Source organism: Gossypium hirsutum, chromosome A06 (assembly GCF_007990345.1).
Source record: "Gossypium hirsutum isolate 1008001.06 chromosome A06, Gossypium_hirsutum_v2.1, whole genome shotgun sequence".
In the NCBI taxonomy this organism is placed as follows: Eukaryota; Viridiplantae; Streptophyta; class Magnoliopsida; order Malvales; family Malvaceae; genus Gossypium; species Gossypium hirsutum.
Window position 1 is genome coordinate 51,526,647 of NC_053429.1, and position 14,927 is coordinate 51,541,573.

Genomic DNA, 14,927 nt, shown 5'->3' on the forward strand with positions numbered 1-14,927 from the left:
ATGCGCTTCTATCAAAATAGACTACCTCAAGCCAGAATCACTAGGTACACAAACCCTTCATCAGAAACACAAAACCCCATCACTATTCAGCCAAAAATTAGACATACCACCATCCTCAACCTAATGGAATTGTAAAACCAGATAATCATCCCCCAACTGCTTATCCCAAATCTGATCGGTCCAACCAGTTTAACTTGAAACTTGGCTAACAGTTCCCCATCATCAGACAAACTTAGGTGAGCAAACATCACCCTCAAATCAAACAAGGCCCTATTGTAATAGCCTATTTTTAGTCAAATTAGAGCAATGGTTTCGAAACCACGAATCCAAAGTTGAAATAATTTTTTATTATTTTAAGGTTTACAGCATGATAGTATGTTTGTGTGAATGATTCGTTCAAAAATTTTATCGTTTGAGTGTTTAATTCGATAAAAATGACTAAATTGTGCAAAGCGTAAAACTTATATTCTATTAGCTAAAGGTGTCTAAAAGCTATGGAATATTAAAGTGGAAGTCCTTATGAGGTAGTTAGACCATTAATAATAGTAATGGAAACTAAGGACATCATTAGTGTGATTTATTTAAGGTTATATTAGTAAATTATTAAATAAAACTAAAATAAGTAAAACCAAAATCTAAATTTTGTCCATCTTCTTCCTAATTGCCAAAAATTGAAGATAGGAGAAACCATTTTTAGGGTTTGAAGCATTTAGCACTTGCTAGCTAAATTATCAAGAAAAGTAAAATTCAGATTTAGATCGGGGGAAAAACAAAGTACTCGACTAATCGACCTATTTCATCATTTTTGTGAACCGAGGTAAGTTTGTATTATTAATAAGTTCAATGTTATATGAGTTTATATCTTAAACATTATAATTGTGGTATTATGACACTGTAGAATCTATCTACAAAGTATTGACACAGTGAGTATCCTAATTGAACCTTAGGAATAGATAGGATACTAGTGACATGTCATTAGGCGTTATTGTGATTATGTGATTCGGGTGCTGGTCCTGTATGTCCTACCGGTGGTTGAGTATAGCAGCATGTGTTGCAGTTACTTGACAGCTTGTGTAAGTAGCACCGTGTAGCTATGTCTTAACTGACAGCTTGTGTGAGCAGGCTCATTGATAGCTCGAGAGTGAGCATATATGTGATATGAGATTGAGATATCATTAGCTATGTATGTGGCACTTTGGTGTGAGATTCCCAAGTATCTGATATTATTCCGAATGGTTCAACTGGAAAAGATGATGGTACGGGGATGTAAATAATGATACGGATTAGTGATCCCATTTCTAATGTCCCATTTTTAAGCACGGGCTGGGACACGACCATTTGATACCATTTCTAATGTCCACACGGCTTGTGACACGAGCCTGTCTTTGGCAGTGTGAGACACACAGCCGGACCACACGGGTGTGTGTCCCCTATACTAGGCTATGTCCTCCACACAGTCGAGACACACGGTCGTGTCTCTACCCATGTGGCCGAGAAAATAGCTATTTACCAAGCCATTTTTCACCCTTATTTGCGCAAACTTAAATGTAACTTCAATAGTACATTTCATGGCATAAATAAACTACTATCAAGTAATAACATATCATTTTCATACCATCATCTATCATGCATTAAACATCATGCCTTACCAAATCATTTCATACTAAATTCATACTCAAAAGGCATTAACATATGAATATATTCTTATCCATTATATATATCAAGCAAATATAAACCACATCACAAAACATTGCCATATGCACATGCATAATTATATGGGCTTATAACCAATTAGCCAATATAGCCAATTTGCATGGCTACAAATTACATCTAATCTTTAGCCTTCACAAGCTAATACATTTAACCAATTCATAATGACTCATACAAAAAATAAATAAGTCTCTATACATTCCATAAACTTAAAGAGGTTTGCATTCACTTATATTGAACATGATAGCTTGATAGTGTGATAGCATCTCCGGCGATTTCCAACTTGAGCTAGCTAAGTTAACCTATAAGAGATGGGAAAGGAAGGGGAGTAAGCTTTAAAGCTTAGTAAGTCCGTATGAAAATAATAAGCATTTTATTAACATGCTTCTACTAATTCTCACAACATGATCTCAAGGTAATACAATCATATTTGCACCTTTTTACTTATATTCATGACAAGCTGTCCACTCGAGTCATAGTAACTCAATTATTTATAACTTGAGCTAAAGAATTCTAAATTAAGATCCATTCATTACAGGAAAACATACTTTTAGCAGCGTTTTTTTTTCCTTCAAAAGCGTCGCAAAAAACGTCGCTATATGTAACGCCGCTAAAATTAGCGGCGTTTTGTTGAAAAAAACGCCGCTAAAGACCAGGACTTTTAGCAGCGCTTATACAAAAAATGCCACTAAAGACCAGGACTTATAGCGGCGCTTATATAAAAAACGAAAGTGCCGCTAAAGACTAGGACTAATAGAGGCGCTTTTTAAAAAATGCCGCTAAAGACCAGGACTTATAGCGGCACTTTTTTAAAAAACGCCGCTAAAGACCAGGACTTATAGCGGCGCTTATATAAAAAACGCCGCTAAAAGTCTTGTTCTTTAGTGGTGTTTTTTTAAAAAGCGCCACTAAAAGTCTTGGTCTTTAGCGGCGCTTTTTTAAAAAACGCCGCTAATTTGCCTAGTTTTGCAGTATGCATTTTGCACCTATATCCAGCCCTCCTGTAAGAAATTCAACCAAAAATAGCAAATATACTATGAAATCCAACCAAAACCCGCAAATTTAAATAATACAAAATTATACGAGAAATATATTATATAAATTGTAAATGAATATTCAAAATATTCTTACAATAATGTTAAAAGTTACAAGAAAACAAATGTCTAAGATGGCGGATTTTGAAATTGCTGGAACATAGTCATCATAGACTGAAGCTGTAGCTGGAGTTCACTGTATTTTCTGTTCTGCTCTGCCTCCCTCGCTGCTGCCTCCGCCTCCCTTGTTGTTGCCTCCACTCTGAGTTGAGAAATTTGCTCATCTGTGCTAGCTTGTATCTGAACTATCTGATCTTTTAGCCTTTGAACTTCAGCTTGACTTTGACTCCCGGAAGACATGTATTGGTGCAAGGTGGATCCAAAATATTGGGTCGAGTTAACACCAGATCCTTGAAATCTAACCCGACCATACCTTTCAGGACCCAAAACTTCATTAATAATTCTGTTATCAATATCCTCAAAATTAACAGAACTATCAGTCGAAGCAGTCGCTTCATACTCTGCCTTCTTATCTTTTAGTTTCTCCTAATAAATCAATCAAAGAGTTAGAAACGAAATATACAATAAAACGGAATACAACATAACATTATTTAAAATTAAACTAATAAAAACGACGACTTAAAACATTATAATTAAATATTATAAATATTTATAATGATTCAAATTTTATTAAGTAAATATACCATAATTTCTGCAGCCTCAGATGTCATCGGAGTTCCATCTTTTTTCCTGTGCATAATGTCAAAAGGCTAAAGGCGTCCAAGTTTTTGACCAGACGAGGCTTCCTACAATATAGTAGTAAAAATATTATTTAATAGTAAAAAGTCATTGATACTTGATATAATTAATAAATCCATAGTACCGCGGCCTGAGCTACACAAGCAAAACTTCTCGACCCTGCCGTGTGTGTAAATTTTTGTTTTTGCCTGCTGCTTGTTCCAACTCGCTCACAGTCCTACATAATGAAATTATTATTACGTATATAGTAAATACTATAAACTGAAAAATTTATAAGAGTTTGCAAGTACATAATACCTCTCCTTTCTTCGAATTCCAAAATCGAACTGCATCTTCTCATTGGTACCTCAGCATTCCCGGTGGGACATTTTGCAATTTTTCTTCGAGGCTTATGGGTTTTTTAAAATATTATTTTTTCAAACTACTTTTATGGTCTCTCCATTTTTTACCCAGTGCCTTCTTGATATAGGCATTAGAGACCTCTAAAGCAAATCGCTCCTAAAAAACACAAGTTTAGGAATTAAATATAAATGAAACTTAAACCAAAGTATTATAAATTACATTAACATTTTGTTACCTTAATATTAGAGAGAGCTTGATTTTTATTGCTATCAGGCATGTTATGCCATGATTCGTAGTTGATGGGCAACATATTGGCATTTCGTGCTATAATGCCCAAATAGCCTGCTAAAAGTCGAGCTTCCTGTCCAACAGGCTGACCATGGCTGCTTCTAGTTACTTTGACACGCTCGACAGAATTTAAGTTATACAAATCTGTTAGGAGCGTACGTCCTCGACCTCTGCGCGTCCCACCACTTTCAGCTGAAAAATAATATATTATTACTATATTGAAATTTAAAAATAAATCAGTAATAAAATTTAATACAATTTGTAAAATAAACTTAACATTACTTTGAAATTCCACAGACTCGTCAAGTGCCTCCGGCACACTTGAAGATCCAACAACTGTCTGCTGTTCAGTACTTACTTCTTCCAAATTTGTAGTATTCTGTACAATACTAAGATCTCTTAATCTTCTTCTAGGCATTTTTCCTGCAACACATAAAATAGTTAAAATTTTAGTAAAAAATAACAACAATAGTAAATATAAAATAGTTAAATTATATAACATGACCTATGTTAAAATTATAACATTACTTATAAAAAAAATCATAAAATCTTACTACATCATAAATCGTAAATATCTTCATCCACATCCTGATGAACCCATTGAAATTGTGTACTAGTACTAGGGATATTTTCATTTAAGTTTTGTTCTGGAAAATGCAAAGTTTCTGATCTTTCAACGATGTCATCTCTACTTCCATTCCCCATGTCAAACAAGTCTCTAGGGGTGTTTCAGAGTACAACGTACCAACCCTCATCAATTGGATCTTTCGAGTAAAAAACTTGTTTAACTTGAGAAGAAAATACATACGGCTCGTCTATCAAATGTTCTCCAGTGTGAATTAATCGAGAGAAATTCACCATTGTAAAACCAAACTGATCATTTTTAATTCCGCGAGTAGTATTAGCATCAGCCCAATCACATCGAAATAAGACAACTTTCCATTTTCCATAGTAATCCAACTCAATAATGTCGGTTGGAAGTCCATAATACTCCACATTTCCCTCGACAGGATTACTGTCCCTAGCACTAGCGTAACTTGTAATTAAAGAATTAACAACTACTCCACAATTTTGAGTTCTCCTCAATCTCTCGCAATATTTGGTATGAAATCTGAATCCATTCATGATGAAGCCACTATATCTTTTTACTACTCGATTCGAACCTTGGGAAAGCGATTTAACTTCATCATTAACGACATTCCCACTCCAAACCTATTGAATCAAAAGTAAATTGAGTAATTGTAAATGTTATGAGAAAACATTATTATTTGTCAATAAAATGTTGAGTTGCATACCGTTTGGCTTAACCATTCATGAAAAGATTCTGCGAATAACCTATTAATCTCGCGATGTTGTAATCTTCGTGAGCGTGAACGAGATCTTAAGACTTGTTTGTACTCACTATGTTAAAAACATATTTAATTCGTTAAAAAATAAACAAATCAAAAAAAGATGAATATTTATCATATTCTAGAACTTACTTGCGTAATTGTTCAAGTGCATCGTGGTGGAAAAGAACATATCTATGTGCTTGTATACAAGATCGGTCATCTAATTCTGCAATTTCAACTTTGCCGATTGGTTCTCCATAACTTTGAAATAAATAAGTTTCGGCCAAGCTAGGATCATTGAGTCCGGCATTTCTACTTGGTCTATTCAATCTTGTTTCAACATCTTCTAAATATCTAGAACAGAATGTCATACACTCCTCTACCAAGTAGCCTTCAGCAATTGATCCTTCTGGATAACGCTTGTTATGGCAATAAGACTTCAATTTGCTTAGGAACCTAAACACCATATACAACATTATCAAAACTAGTAACTATAGGTATAAAGGTGAATGCCTTTGAAATAAATTAGCACCTTTCAATTGGATACATTCAACGATAGAAAACCGGCCCACCAATTATTGCTTCACGAGGGAGATGAATGACAAGGTGCACCATAATTGTGAAGAAGGAAGGTGGAAAGATCTTCTCCAAATTGCATAATGTCAAAGCGGCTCGATCTTGTACTTTTTCAAGTTCTTCAACATTCAGAACTTTGCCACAAATTGCTTTCATTATATTGGACAGTTCAATTGTACATGACATTACCTTCTTTGACATACAGCACCGTAAAGCAACTGGAAGTAGATCTTGCATCAAGATGTGATAGTCATGTGATTTTAATGAATATAGTCTTCGATCTTTAAGACTTACACATCGAGATATATTTGATAGATACGCATTCGGAACCTTTATATCCTTCAACACCGTGCAGAACATTTCTTTCTCTTCCTTTGACATTGCAAAAATTGTAGGCGGCAACCAATATTTTCCATTAGGACGTACTTGGGGATGAAGATCACGCCTAATTCCCATGTGAACTAAATCAAGTCGACTCTGAAGATTATCTTTTGATTTACCATCGATGTTCAAAATTGTCTGGATGATGTTCTCGCAGACATTCTTTTCAATATGCATCACATCAAGATTGTGGCATAATATGTGATGATCCCAATAAGGCAACTAAAGAAAAATACTTCTTTTCTTCCACAAGTCCGCCTCATTAGGGTCATCCTCCTCGTCAGATTCATCATCAGATTCATCCCTCGATCGTCTATTTGTTTGCCTGTTAGATGGTTGATTCAGCTTCCCGTAACTGAAATCCATATCTTTTAACATGAATAAGATTTCAGATCCAATGGTCTGCTCAGGAGCTTTTTTCAAATCTTCAGTACCGTCAAATAAAGCCCTCTGAAATCTATAGCTATGATTTTCATCTAACCACCGATGATGCCCCATATAGCAGAACTTCTTCCCATTATATAACCACTGTGAACACGTTTGAGCAGCACAACAAGGACAAGCATAACGTCCTCTGGTACTCCAACCAGATAAATTCGCATATGCCGGGAAATCATTAATTGTCTAAGCAAAGTAGCACGTAGGTAAAAGTTCTCCTTTCTCAATACATCATACGTCTCAATACCCGCCCATAATTGTTTTAACTCTTTAATAAGTGGCTGCAGATATATGTCAATATCATTTCCGGGGATAATCATAGATAATATCAAAGAAGATTGCTTCATGCAGAGCCATGGAGGCAAATTATAAGGAACAAGGACCACAGGCCAAGTACTGTACGAGGTGCTCATAATTTTAAAAGGATTAAATTCGTCAGATGATAACCCGAGCCTTACACTCCGAGGATCACTTGCAAAGCTTGGAAATTTATTGTCAAATGATTTCCATGCTAAAGAATCTGCAGGATGCCTTAATAATCCATCATCCGTTCGTTGATCATGATGCCACGTCATAAACTCGACTGTCTTTGACGACATGAATAGCCTTTGAAGCCTTGGGATTAGCGGGAAATATCACAAAATCTTGTTCGACTTCCTTATTGACTGTGGCCCATATTCATCCTCATTAACATCTTCTGCATCTCTATTCATCCGACAAGATTTACCACAAACATGACAAGACTGTTGATTTCTCCGATCACCCCAATACAACATGCAATCATTTGGGCAACTATGAATTTTGTTGTACCCAAGGCCCAAATCTTTTATCACTTTCTTCATGTCTTTACATGATTGAGGGATTTTTGCAAACGGGAACATTTCTCTCAAAAGCTCTAACAGCATTGTCAAAGAGTTTCCGGTCTACCCTCCCAAACATTTTAAGTGGAAAAGGCGAATACAGAATGACATTTTCGAAAATTTTGATCCCTCATAAAGTTCTTCATTCATTTCACCAAGTAACGTGTAGAACTTTGCCGCTTCTTCATTCGGTTGTTCATCTAGTACACTTCTTCTCATTTCCATAAAAGTATTCCCACTGATATTATAATCATCGAATGCAACATAGTTTGGTGGAAATGATTGGAAACCTTCACTCTGCATATTAAATGCATCCCGCATCATACCTTTCATGTCATCTTCTCTAACATACTTACGGTAACCACTATAAGGATAACCCAGATTAATCGTCGAAGAGGCTCCACTAGGTGTACACTCTCCATGGAAAATCCATTTTTTATACCCCGAATGAAGCCATCAACAATTAGATGTTCGTAGACAACTTCATGATAATGCCAATAGATATTGCCACACTTCTTACACGGGCAAAGAATCATATTCTCTTGGCTTGAATTGTGAAATGCAAAATCTAAAAAAGATTGCACTCCATTTTGATACTCGTTGCTTGCCCTTGAGAAATTCATCCAAGTCCTATCCATTTCGTAGTTGTTGAAGTCTAAAGTTGGCAATAAGTTACACGGGTAAGTTGTTTATTTTGTAAGTCTTGATATGATATATTTTTATGTTTTATGTAAGTTATGTAGATTATGTAAGTTATGAAATTTGAACTTTAAACTATATGCTTTTAAGGAAATTATTAGATTAAACTACATGTATTAGTTAAGTTATGTAAGTTGTTATGTATGTTATGTGAGTTATGTAAATTATGTAAGTTATGTGAGAGAAGGTTGGAGAGAAGGTCAGCTATTGTTGTAAATTTAATGAACAAGCAAGCTACATGGTAATAAATATTCAATAGTAAATGAGATCGATAGAACTTTTTTCAAGTCTTTTTGAATTTTTTAAGATTCATCATACGTGACGTTGTTACACTAGAGAGGATCCATTATATCTTACAGCTCGATATAAGGCAACCCGTCAGGTTTCTAGCCTATATACTTTGAATCTTTAAAATATTTAAAATAAGGTTGGAGAGAAGGTCAGCTATTGTTGTAATTTTAATGAACAAGCAAGCTACATGGTAATAAAAATTTAGCAACGAAACCTGTACCTAGAACAGATGTTAATGGCTGTGGTGTATTTAGTTGCACCAAATATTAATTCAGGTGCTCGATAGTACCTAGGACAGATGTAAGATTATAAGAGTAGCACCAAATATATTTCAGTTTAAGCAAATATAAAAACTTTATCTATATCAGTACCAAATATTATTTTGAAGATTAAATGGCAGTTTCAGTTGAACCAATAGTTGCAGGAGGAGCAGGAAGCAGTAACTGAAATACATACAACATTAATTCACTAATACAGACACATGTAAGATTATAAGAGTTGCACCAAATATATTTCAGTTTAAGCAAATATAAAAACTTTATCTATATCAGTACCAAATATTAATTCGAAGATTAAATGGCAGCTTCAGTTGAACCAATAGTTGCAGGAGGAGCAGGAAGCAGTAACTGATGCTGAATCTGGTCCAAACAGAAAGTGTTTTTTTTAGTGAAACAGCAATCAAAAGAAAAATATAATATGCCTTAACAATTAACGTAATTATATTTAATATTAAATACCTTTTAATTAAATATTTTTAATTTAAAAATAATGGATAATCTTGAAATTTTGAAAAAGTTTATTTTAATTCAAAATTAAAATTTCATCAATAGTGTTTGAATTGAATTGGATTAGTCGGAATGGGAATAAGTTAAAGTATTGGTTCAGAAAAGGGTATAGAATCAATTGAACCATAAATTGGTAGGTATCAATTGAACTAATTAAAAAACCGATTGAACAATATTTTTATTTTTGATTTTTTAATATGATCGACAAACCGGTAGCTTGACCGGTTCGACCATCGATCCAATTATAAAAAAACATCTCTTTTTTTTATAAAGTAATAAACTTTCAAATTATTTTATAAAATAAATGTAAGGAGCTAATTAAATACAAATGAATGCATGACAATTTTTCAAAAATATTATATTGCTAAAGTAAAATTAATAAAATAACGTAAAACTTTGATTAATTATTTATCAGTTTTTATTTTGAGTTTATTTATTTATTTTTAAATTGTTTTAAGGAAATCTAAAAAATTGTTTTAAAACTAATTTTTCAAATATATTTAATGTATTATTAAAAAAATTTAAAGAAATTTTCTATGGCAGCTTAAAAAATATAAAATATATAAATGAAAAGAGACATGTATTTTTTAATTTATTTATCTTCTAACACTATTTATATTTTAAAATTATTGCATGATTAAAATGAAAATTGCAAAAAATGAAACAAAGACATGAAAGAAAACTATAAAAAAAACATATGTAGCATATTTTCCTATGCGGGGCAGGAATCCAGGGGGTTTTCATTCCCATATATTGGCTTGTGAAAATATATCTCTTCACTTTTGCAACAAATAAAAAAATAAATTAATTAATAAATTAATTCAAGTTGAAGAAAAATAAAAATGAATCACGAAAAAAGTAATCCTATAAACCGTAAAACAAAAATGAGCAAACTTATTAATTTTAAAAAATATATGATTGTCTGACAGAGCTTGGGCAAATTTGACAGTAGAGAACATGGAGCAACCTCAACAGTAATTGCTTCTAAGGAAGGTGTGATTATAACAACTAGTGCACAATCATGTATCTAGGGGGTTTAGAAAATGATAAGTCTTTCCATCACCTCATTCTCCCACACACTATGTTACTTTCGTTTCTATCCAAAACACCAAACATACTTCTCAACTAGGATCAAGCATCTATTAATTAGGATTTCTAGAAAACCAATAGTCTCTTCTCTTCTCTTCTATCCTATGCTACCGTCTTCATCCTCTCACCTATAATTTTACTCTGATTATTCTACACACCAAAATACACTGATCTGGTTAAGTGCTTAACTGTTTGGACACTACAGTTGAATTCACCGGAGTGGTGCAGAAACATACTGTTGGTTGAAGCATTAAGTAAAAGAATCAACATTAGCCAAGCAGATTCATCAAAACAATAAGAGAAAGAAATTACAGAAGATACCTGCAAATATGAAACTATATCAGTTGTTGTAACAATACCAGACATCAACCAGGGACAAATGAAAGCAATTGTATATATTGATAAAGTTGATAATAAAATACAAAAATTCCATTTTTTTTGAATGAAGAAGGAAACTTTGTGTAATACGATAGAATTAATGCATATTAAAATGGGATACCGTACACTGCAAGTAAATAATTTATATTTATCCTCCCGAGAAATGAATCTATTTTTGTTTTTTTGATAAATTATAATAAAAAGGTAAAACTTTAACGGTAACGTGATTAGCGTGACTTTGATCCAAGTCATATCTAGAGCGATGAATTATGTGTAATGAAATTCAATGTAAATCTATCGTATATTTACTTTATGATATTAAGTAATAATCTTATTATTTTTTGAGTTTTATTTGTTTTTCAGTAAAAAAAACTACTTTTTAAAGACTTTATTATTGATTACATCTATAAAATAGATTGATGTCACTTTTTGATGTCGCAATTGATATACTTTGTGGTATTCCACAACATCATTATTTTTTTCCTTCAAGTCTTCGGTGGTGGATCACTACCAAAACTAGTATTGCTTTCAAGTTTCACATTTTCAACTTTTTTACCGAACATTTTTCAACTTTATTAATTTCCTTATTCTAACAAATTGAATGACTCATAATATCATTTTAAACTAGTTGAATTTAAAGCCATGGTTGAAAACTAGATACGTCTACATTTAGTATGTGGGTGAAATATATATTTATTGATATAGTGATATAACAGGGAGGTGGTATAAAAAAGAGAGTGGTCATCGTTATAGAGGTCGATTCACTCAATGAAGACTGGGAGCTAGAAGTTTTGGAGAGTGGAGGTGATAAGAGTATTTAGGCTGAGATTTGAAATTAGGTTGATTAAATTTAGACTTGGTATTATTGGAGAGTTGACCCATTCTTTATAATTCCTGGAAGTATTTATAGGCAAAGGTCTTGTGTAATAGATACAATACCAGACGTCAACCAGGGACAAATGAAAGCAATTATACAACTGAAAAATGAAAGCAAAAGAAAGCCTGCAGCAATATTTTAAAAGGAAGGGGTTGCAATGAAAGCATTGCAGTGGGAAACATAGTAGGCGCTGAAATTATTCATAACCAATTTAAGCCAACAATGAGCAAGACTACGGGACCAATGGAATAAAACAAGGACGCAAATCAACCACAAGCACCATTCACCGCATATGAACAAATCAATAAATCAAAGAACTAAGTAAAAATCTAGAAGCAGAGGGCTCTATCGTGAGAACTGAGGACACAAGTTCAAGAACTAGGGAACTTCAAGTATGGCAGTCTAGAGTAATACGAAAATGACCCACAACTATTTTTAAAAGCAAAATAAGAAAAGCTTACCCTATGAACATGAAGATTCCATTACATGCTTGTTCATGGCAGGAGTTGCTCAAATGGCTTCCAAAGCTTTTCAACATATATATCTGCAGTTTTCAAAAGTTATAAAGAGGATAAGAAACTTTAATGGAGTTTGCAAAAAAATGAGATTTAAGGATTCAAGTCAGATGTATGTTAGCTCGACAATGAATCTTAACCATGTCTGCTGATTCTTTTGGGAGAAATTTAGGGATTAGAAGAAATTAGAGAATTGGGGAAATCTATTTTGGGTTGGGGGGAATGGGTGTCGGGCATGATAAAGAAGCAAACATTTCAAGGAAAACGACACCGTTCAAGGTAAACAATTAAGTTTTTTTGCGGCATTTTAAAAAAAAAACGCCACTAATCCCCTAAATATCCATTTAAAACGATGCCGTTTACTATTTTAATTTTTTGCAGTGTTTTTTAAAAAAACGCCGCTAATGCCTTAAATCTCTAATTTAATTTTACTTAAATCCCTTAAATCTTTATAAATACTTAAAGTAAATTTATTTAAACCTAATGTTATTGTTTTAATTTTTTTTATAAATATATACATGTTATTTTCATTTGATATTTATTAATTTTTTAAATATAAACAAGTTAAATATTTTTAATTATATTTTTGTTCTATTAGTTGTTGAATTATATGTAAGTTGTGGATTTAGTCCTTTTACTTTCATTTTGTTATTTTTAGTCATTTTAATTTTCAAATTTTAAAATTGTAGTATTAATTAAATGGTAGCTATTAAATTCATTAAGTTTTGCTATTTCTAAAATCTAATGTAATAAACATATTACTCACAAAAAGCCAGTTACGGATTTAACAGTTGTCATTTGTGTCAAAATTAATATTTTAAAATTTGAAAAGTATATATAGGGACCAATAATAATGCAATTGGATAACATGAACTCAACCTACAACTTGACGCACAATACTAAGACTAATAGCATAATTTAACCAAACATATATAATTGCTATCATTTGAGTTACCATGACTAAAATTTTAAATTTTGAAAAGTACAAACGATAAAATTGATCGATTAGAAAAATACAGGGACTAAAACTAATCAAATTAAAATATAAGGACTAAATACACATTTTACATATAGTACATGGGATAATAGCATAATTTGCCTTTTTTTTAAAAATTAATACAACTATGATTCAAACCCATATTACTCTAGGGTACATATGAAAACGACGATGTTTACTTTAAAGTACTATGTTTTTGCGGCATTTTTAAAAAAACCGCCGCTAATCCTCTAAATCTTCATATAAAACGATGCCGTTACGTTATACTTTTTTTTTCTTTTTGTGGCGTTTTTAAAAAAAAAATGCCAGTACTCCCCTAAAAATCCAATTAAAACGACGCCGTTTTCGTTAAACTGCTATGTTTTTTGCGGCGTTTTTCGAAAACGCCGCTACTCTCCTAAATATCCAATTAAAACGACGTCGTTTTCGTTAACTGCTATGTTTTTTGCGGCATTTTTTAAATAAACGCCACTAATCTCTTAGTTTTTATATTTCATTTTTATTTGTTATATTCTATGACAATTTTAAGTTTAAATTTCACTTAAATAAATTAAGTGTAGAGGAATTAATTTGAATTGAATTATTTTTAATATATCAAAATATTTTTAGATTAAATCTTAAACCATTTTATTTATATAAAGTTTATCTATTATGTCTTAAATAATTTAAACTGTAATTATAATTTTAATATAATATTCAAATTCATATTATCTCTTTTACAATTATATAAGAAATCGTTTAATATATAAATTAAATAACACTACTTAATCATAATCCTAAACCCCTATCCCATAAACACTAAACTCTAAGGCGCTCTAAATTATAAAGCCTAAACCCTAAACTCTAAATCCCAAACCCTAAACCCTAATCTCCAAACCCTAAAAATTAAATCATGAACCTCACACCCCAAACCCTAAACCCCAAATCATAAACCCTAGATCTTAGACCAACATCACCTTAAACCCTAAATATATATTACAAGGGACAAAGATAATTAAAAAGGAATTTTATTGCTTATCTAAACTCTAAACCTCTTAACCCCTATCACATAAACACTAAACCATTAACCCCAAACCCTTACACCTTAAACTCCAACCCTAACCCCTAAACCTTAAATCATAATCCCTAAACCCATAATTCATCATAAACCTTCAAATACTAGTTAACTCTTAAACTTAAACCCTAAACTATATATCTTAAACCATAGTTAACTCATAAACCTTAAACAATAAACCTTAAACTATAATGTTAATTAATTTAATATTTTAAATTCAATACTATCTCTTTTACGATTATATAAGAAAATATTTAATATATTGTATAACCATAAATTTTAATAATTATTGTTTTAGGGGTTATAGATTAGTGTTTATGATTTTTTAAGGTTTAGGGGTTATATGACTTTTAGCGGCGTTTTACCAAAAGCGCCGCTAAGGCTCTAGTCTTTAGCGGCGTTTTAATAAAAGCGCCGCTAATGCTCTGGTCTTTAGTGGCGTTTCACCAAAAGCGCTGCTAATGCTCTGGTCTTTAGCGGCGTTTCACCAAAAGCGCCGCTAATGCTCTATTTTTAGAGGCGC

The 14,927-nt window shown here is 32.4% G+C and overlaps 2 protein-coding genes across 6 annotated transcripts; both read right to left on the bottom strand.

The window, feature by feature from the left end:
• Positions 1-2,777: 2,777 nt before the first annotated feature.
• LOC107963371 (uncharacterized) lies at positions 2,778-4,001 on the bottom strand. The gene is made up of 4 exons (XM_041115507.1): positions 3,801-4,001; positions 3,628-3,720; positions 3,449-3,550; positions 2,778-3,290 (listed from the first exon to the last, which is right to left on the bottom strand). The coding sequence occupies exons 3-4, from the start codon at positions 3,500-3,502 to the stop codon at positions 2,874-2,876; spliced, it is 471 nt and encodes a 156-aa protein (XP_040971441.1). The 5' UTR covers positions 3,503-3,550; positions 3,628-3,720; positions 3,801-4,001; the 3' UTR covers positions 2,778-2,873.
• A 147-nt stretch (positions 4,002-4,148) lies between these two features.
• On the bottom strand, positions 4,149-12,616 carry LOC107921112 (uncharacterized). Of its 5 annotated transcripts, XM_041115508.1 has the most exons (7): positions 12,494-12,590; positions 12,300-12,382; positions 9,264-9,347; positions 9,081-9,152; positions 8,930-8,998; positions 4,416-4,556; positions 4,149-4,325 (listed from the first exon to the last, which is right to left on the bottom strand). In XM_041115508.1, the coding sequence occupies exons 1-6, from the start codon at positions 12,494-12,496 to the stop codon at positions 4,544-4,546; spliced, it is 324 nt and encodes a 107-aa protein (XP_040971442.1). In that variant the 5' UTR covers positions 12,497-12,590; the 3' UTR covers positions 4,149-4,325; positions 4,416-4,543. The 5 variants fall into 5 exon arrangements, 1 of the variants encoding a protein (XP_040971442.1); XR_005928537.1 differs by lacking the exon at positions 9,081-9,152 and having other exon boundaries at positions 12,300-12,585; XR_005928538.1 differs by lacking the exons at positions 8,930-8,998; positions 9,081-9,152 and having other exon boundaries at positions 12,300-12,586.
• Positions 12,617-14,927: the final 2,311 nt, after the last annotated feature.

Excerpts from the sequence above, each read along its gene's own strand:
- LOC107921112 (XM_041115508.1), bottom strand. Across the intron at positions 9,348-12,299 it reads GGAATCTTCATGTTCATAGG|ATTCAGCATCAGTTACTGCT; the intron begins GTAAGCTTTTCT and ends TGTTTGGACCAG. Across the intron at positions 9,153-9,263 it reads AATCTTCGAATTAATATTTG|TTACTGCTTCCTGCTCCTCC; the intron begins GTACTGATATAG and ends TATGTATTTCAG.
- LOC107963371 (XM_041115507.1), bottom strand. The coding sequence starts at position 3,502 with ATGCACAGGAAAAAAGATGGAACTCCGATGACATCTGAGGCTGCAGAA. Across the intron at positions 3,291-3,448 it reads CTGAGGCTGCAGAAATTATG|GAGAAACTAAAAGATAAGAA; the intron begins GTATATTTACTT and ends TTGATTTATTAG.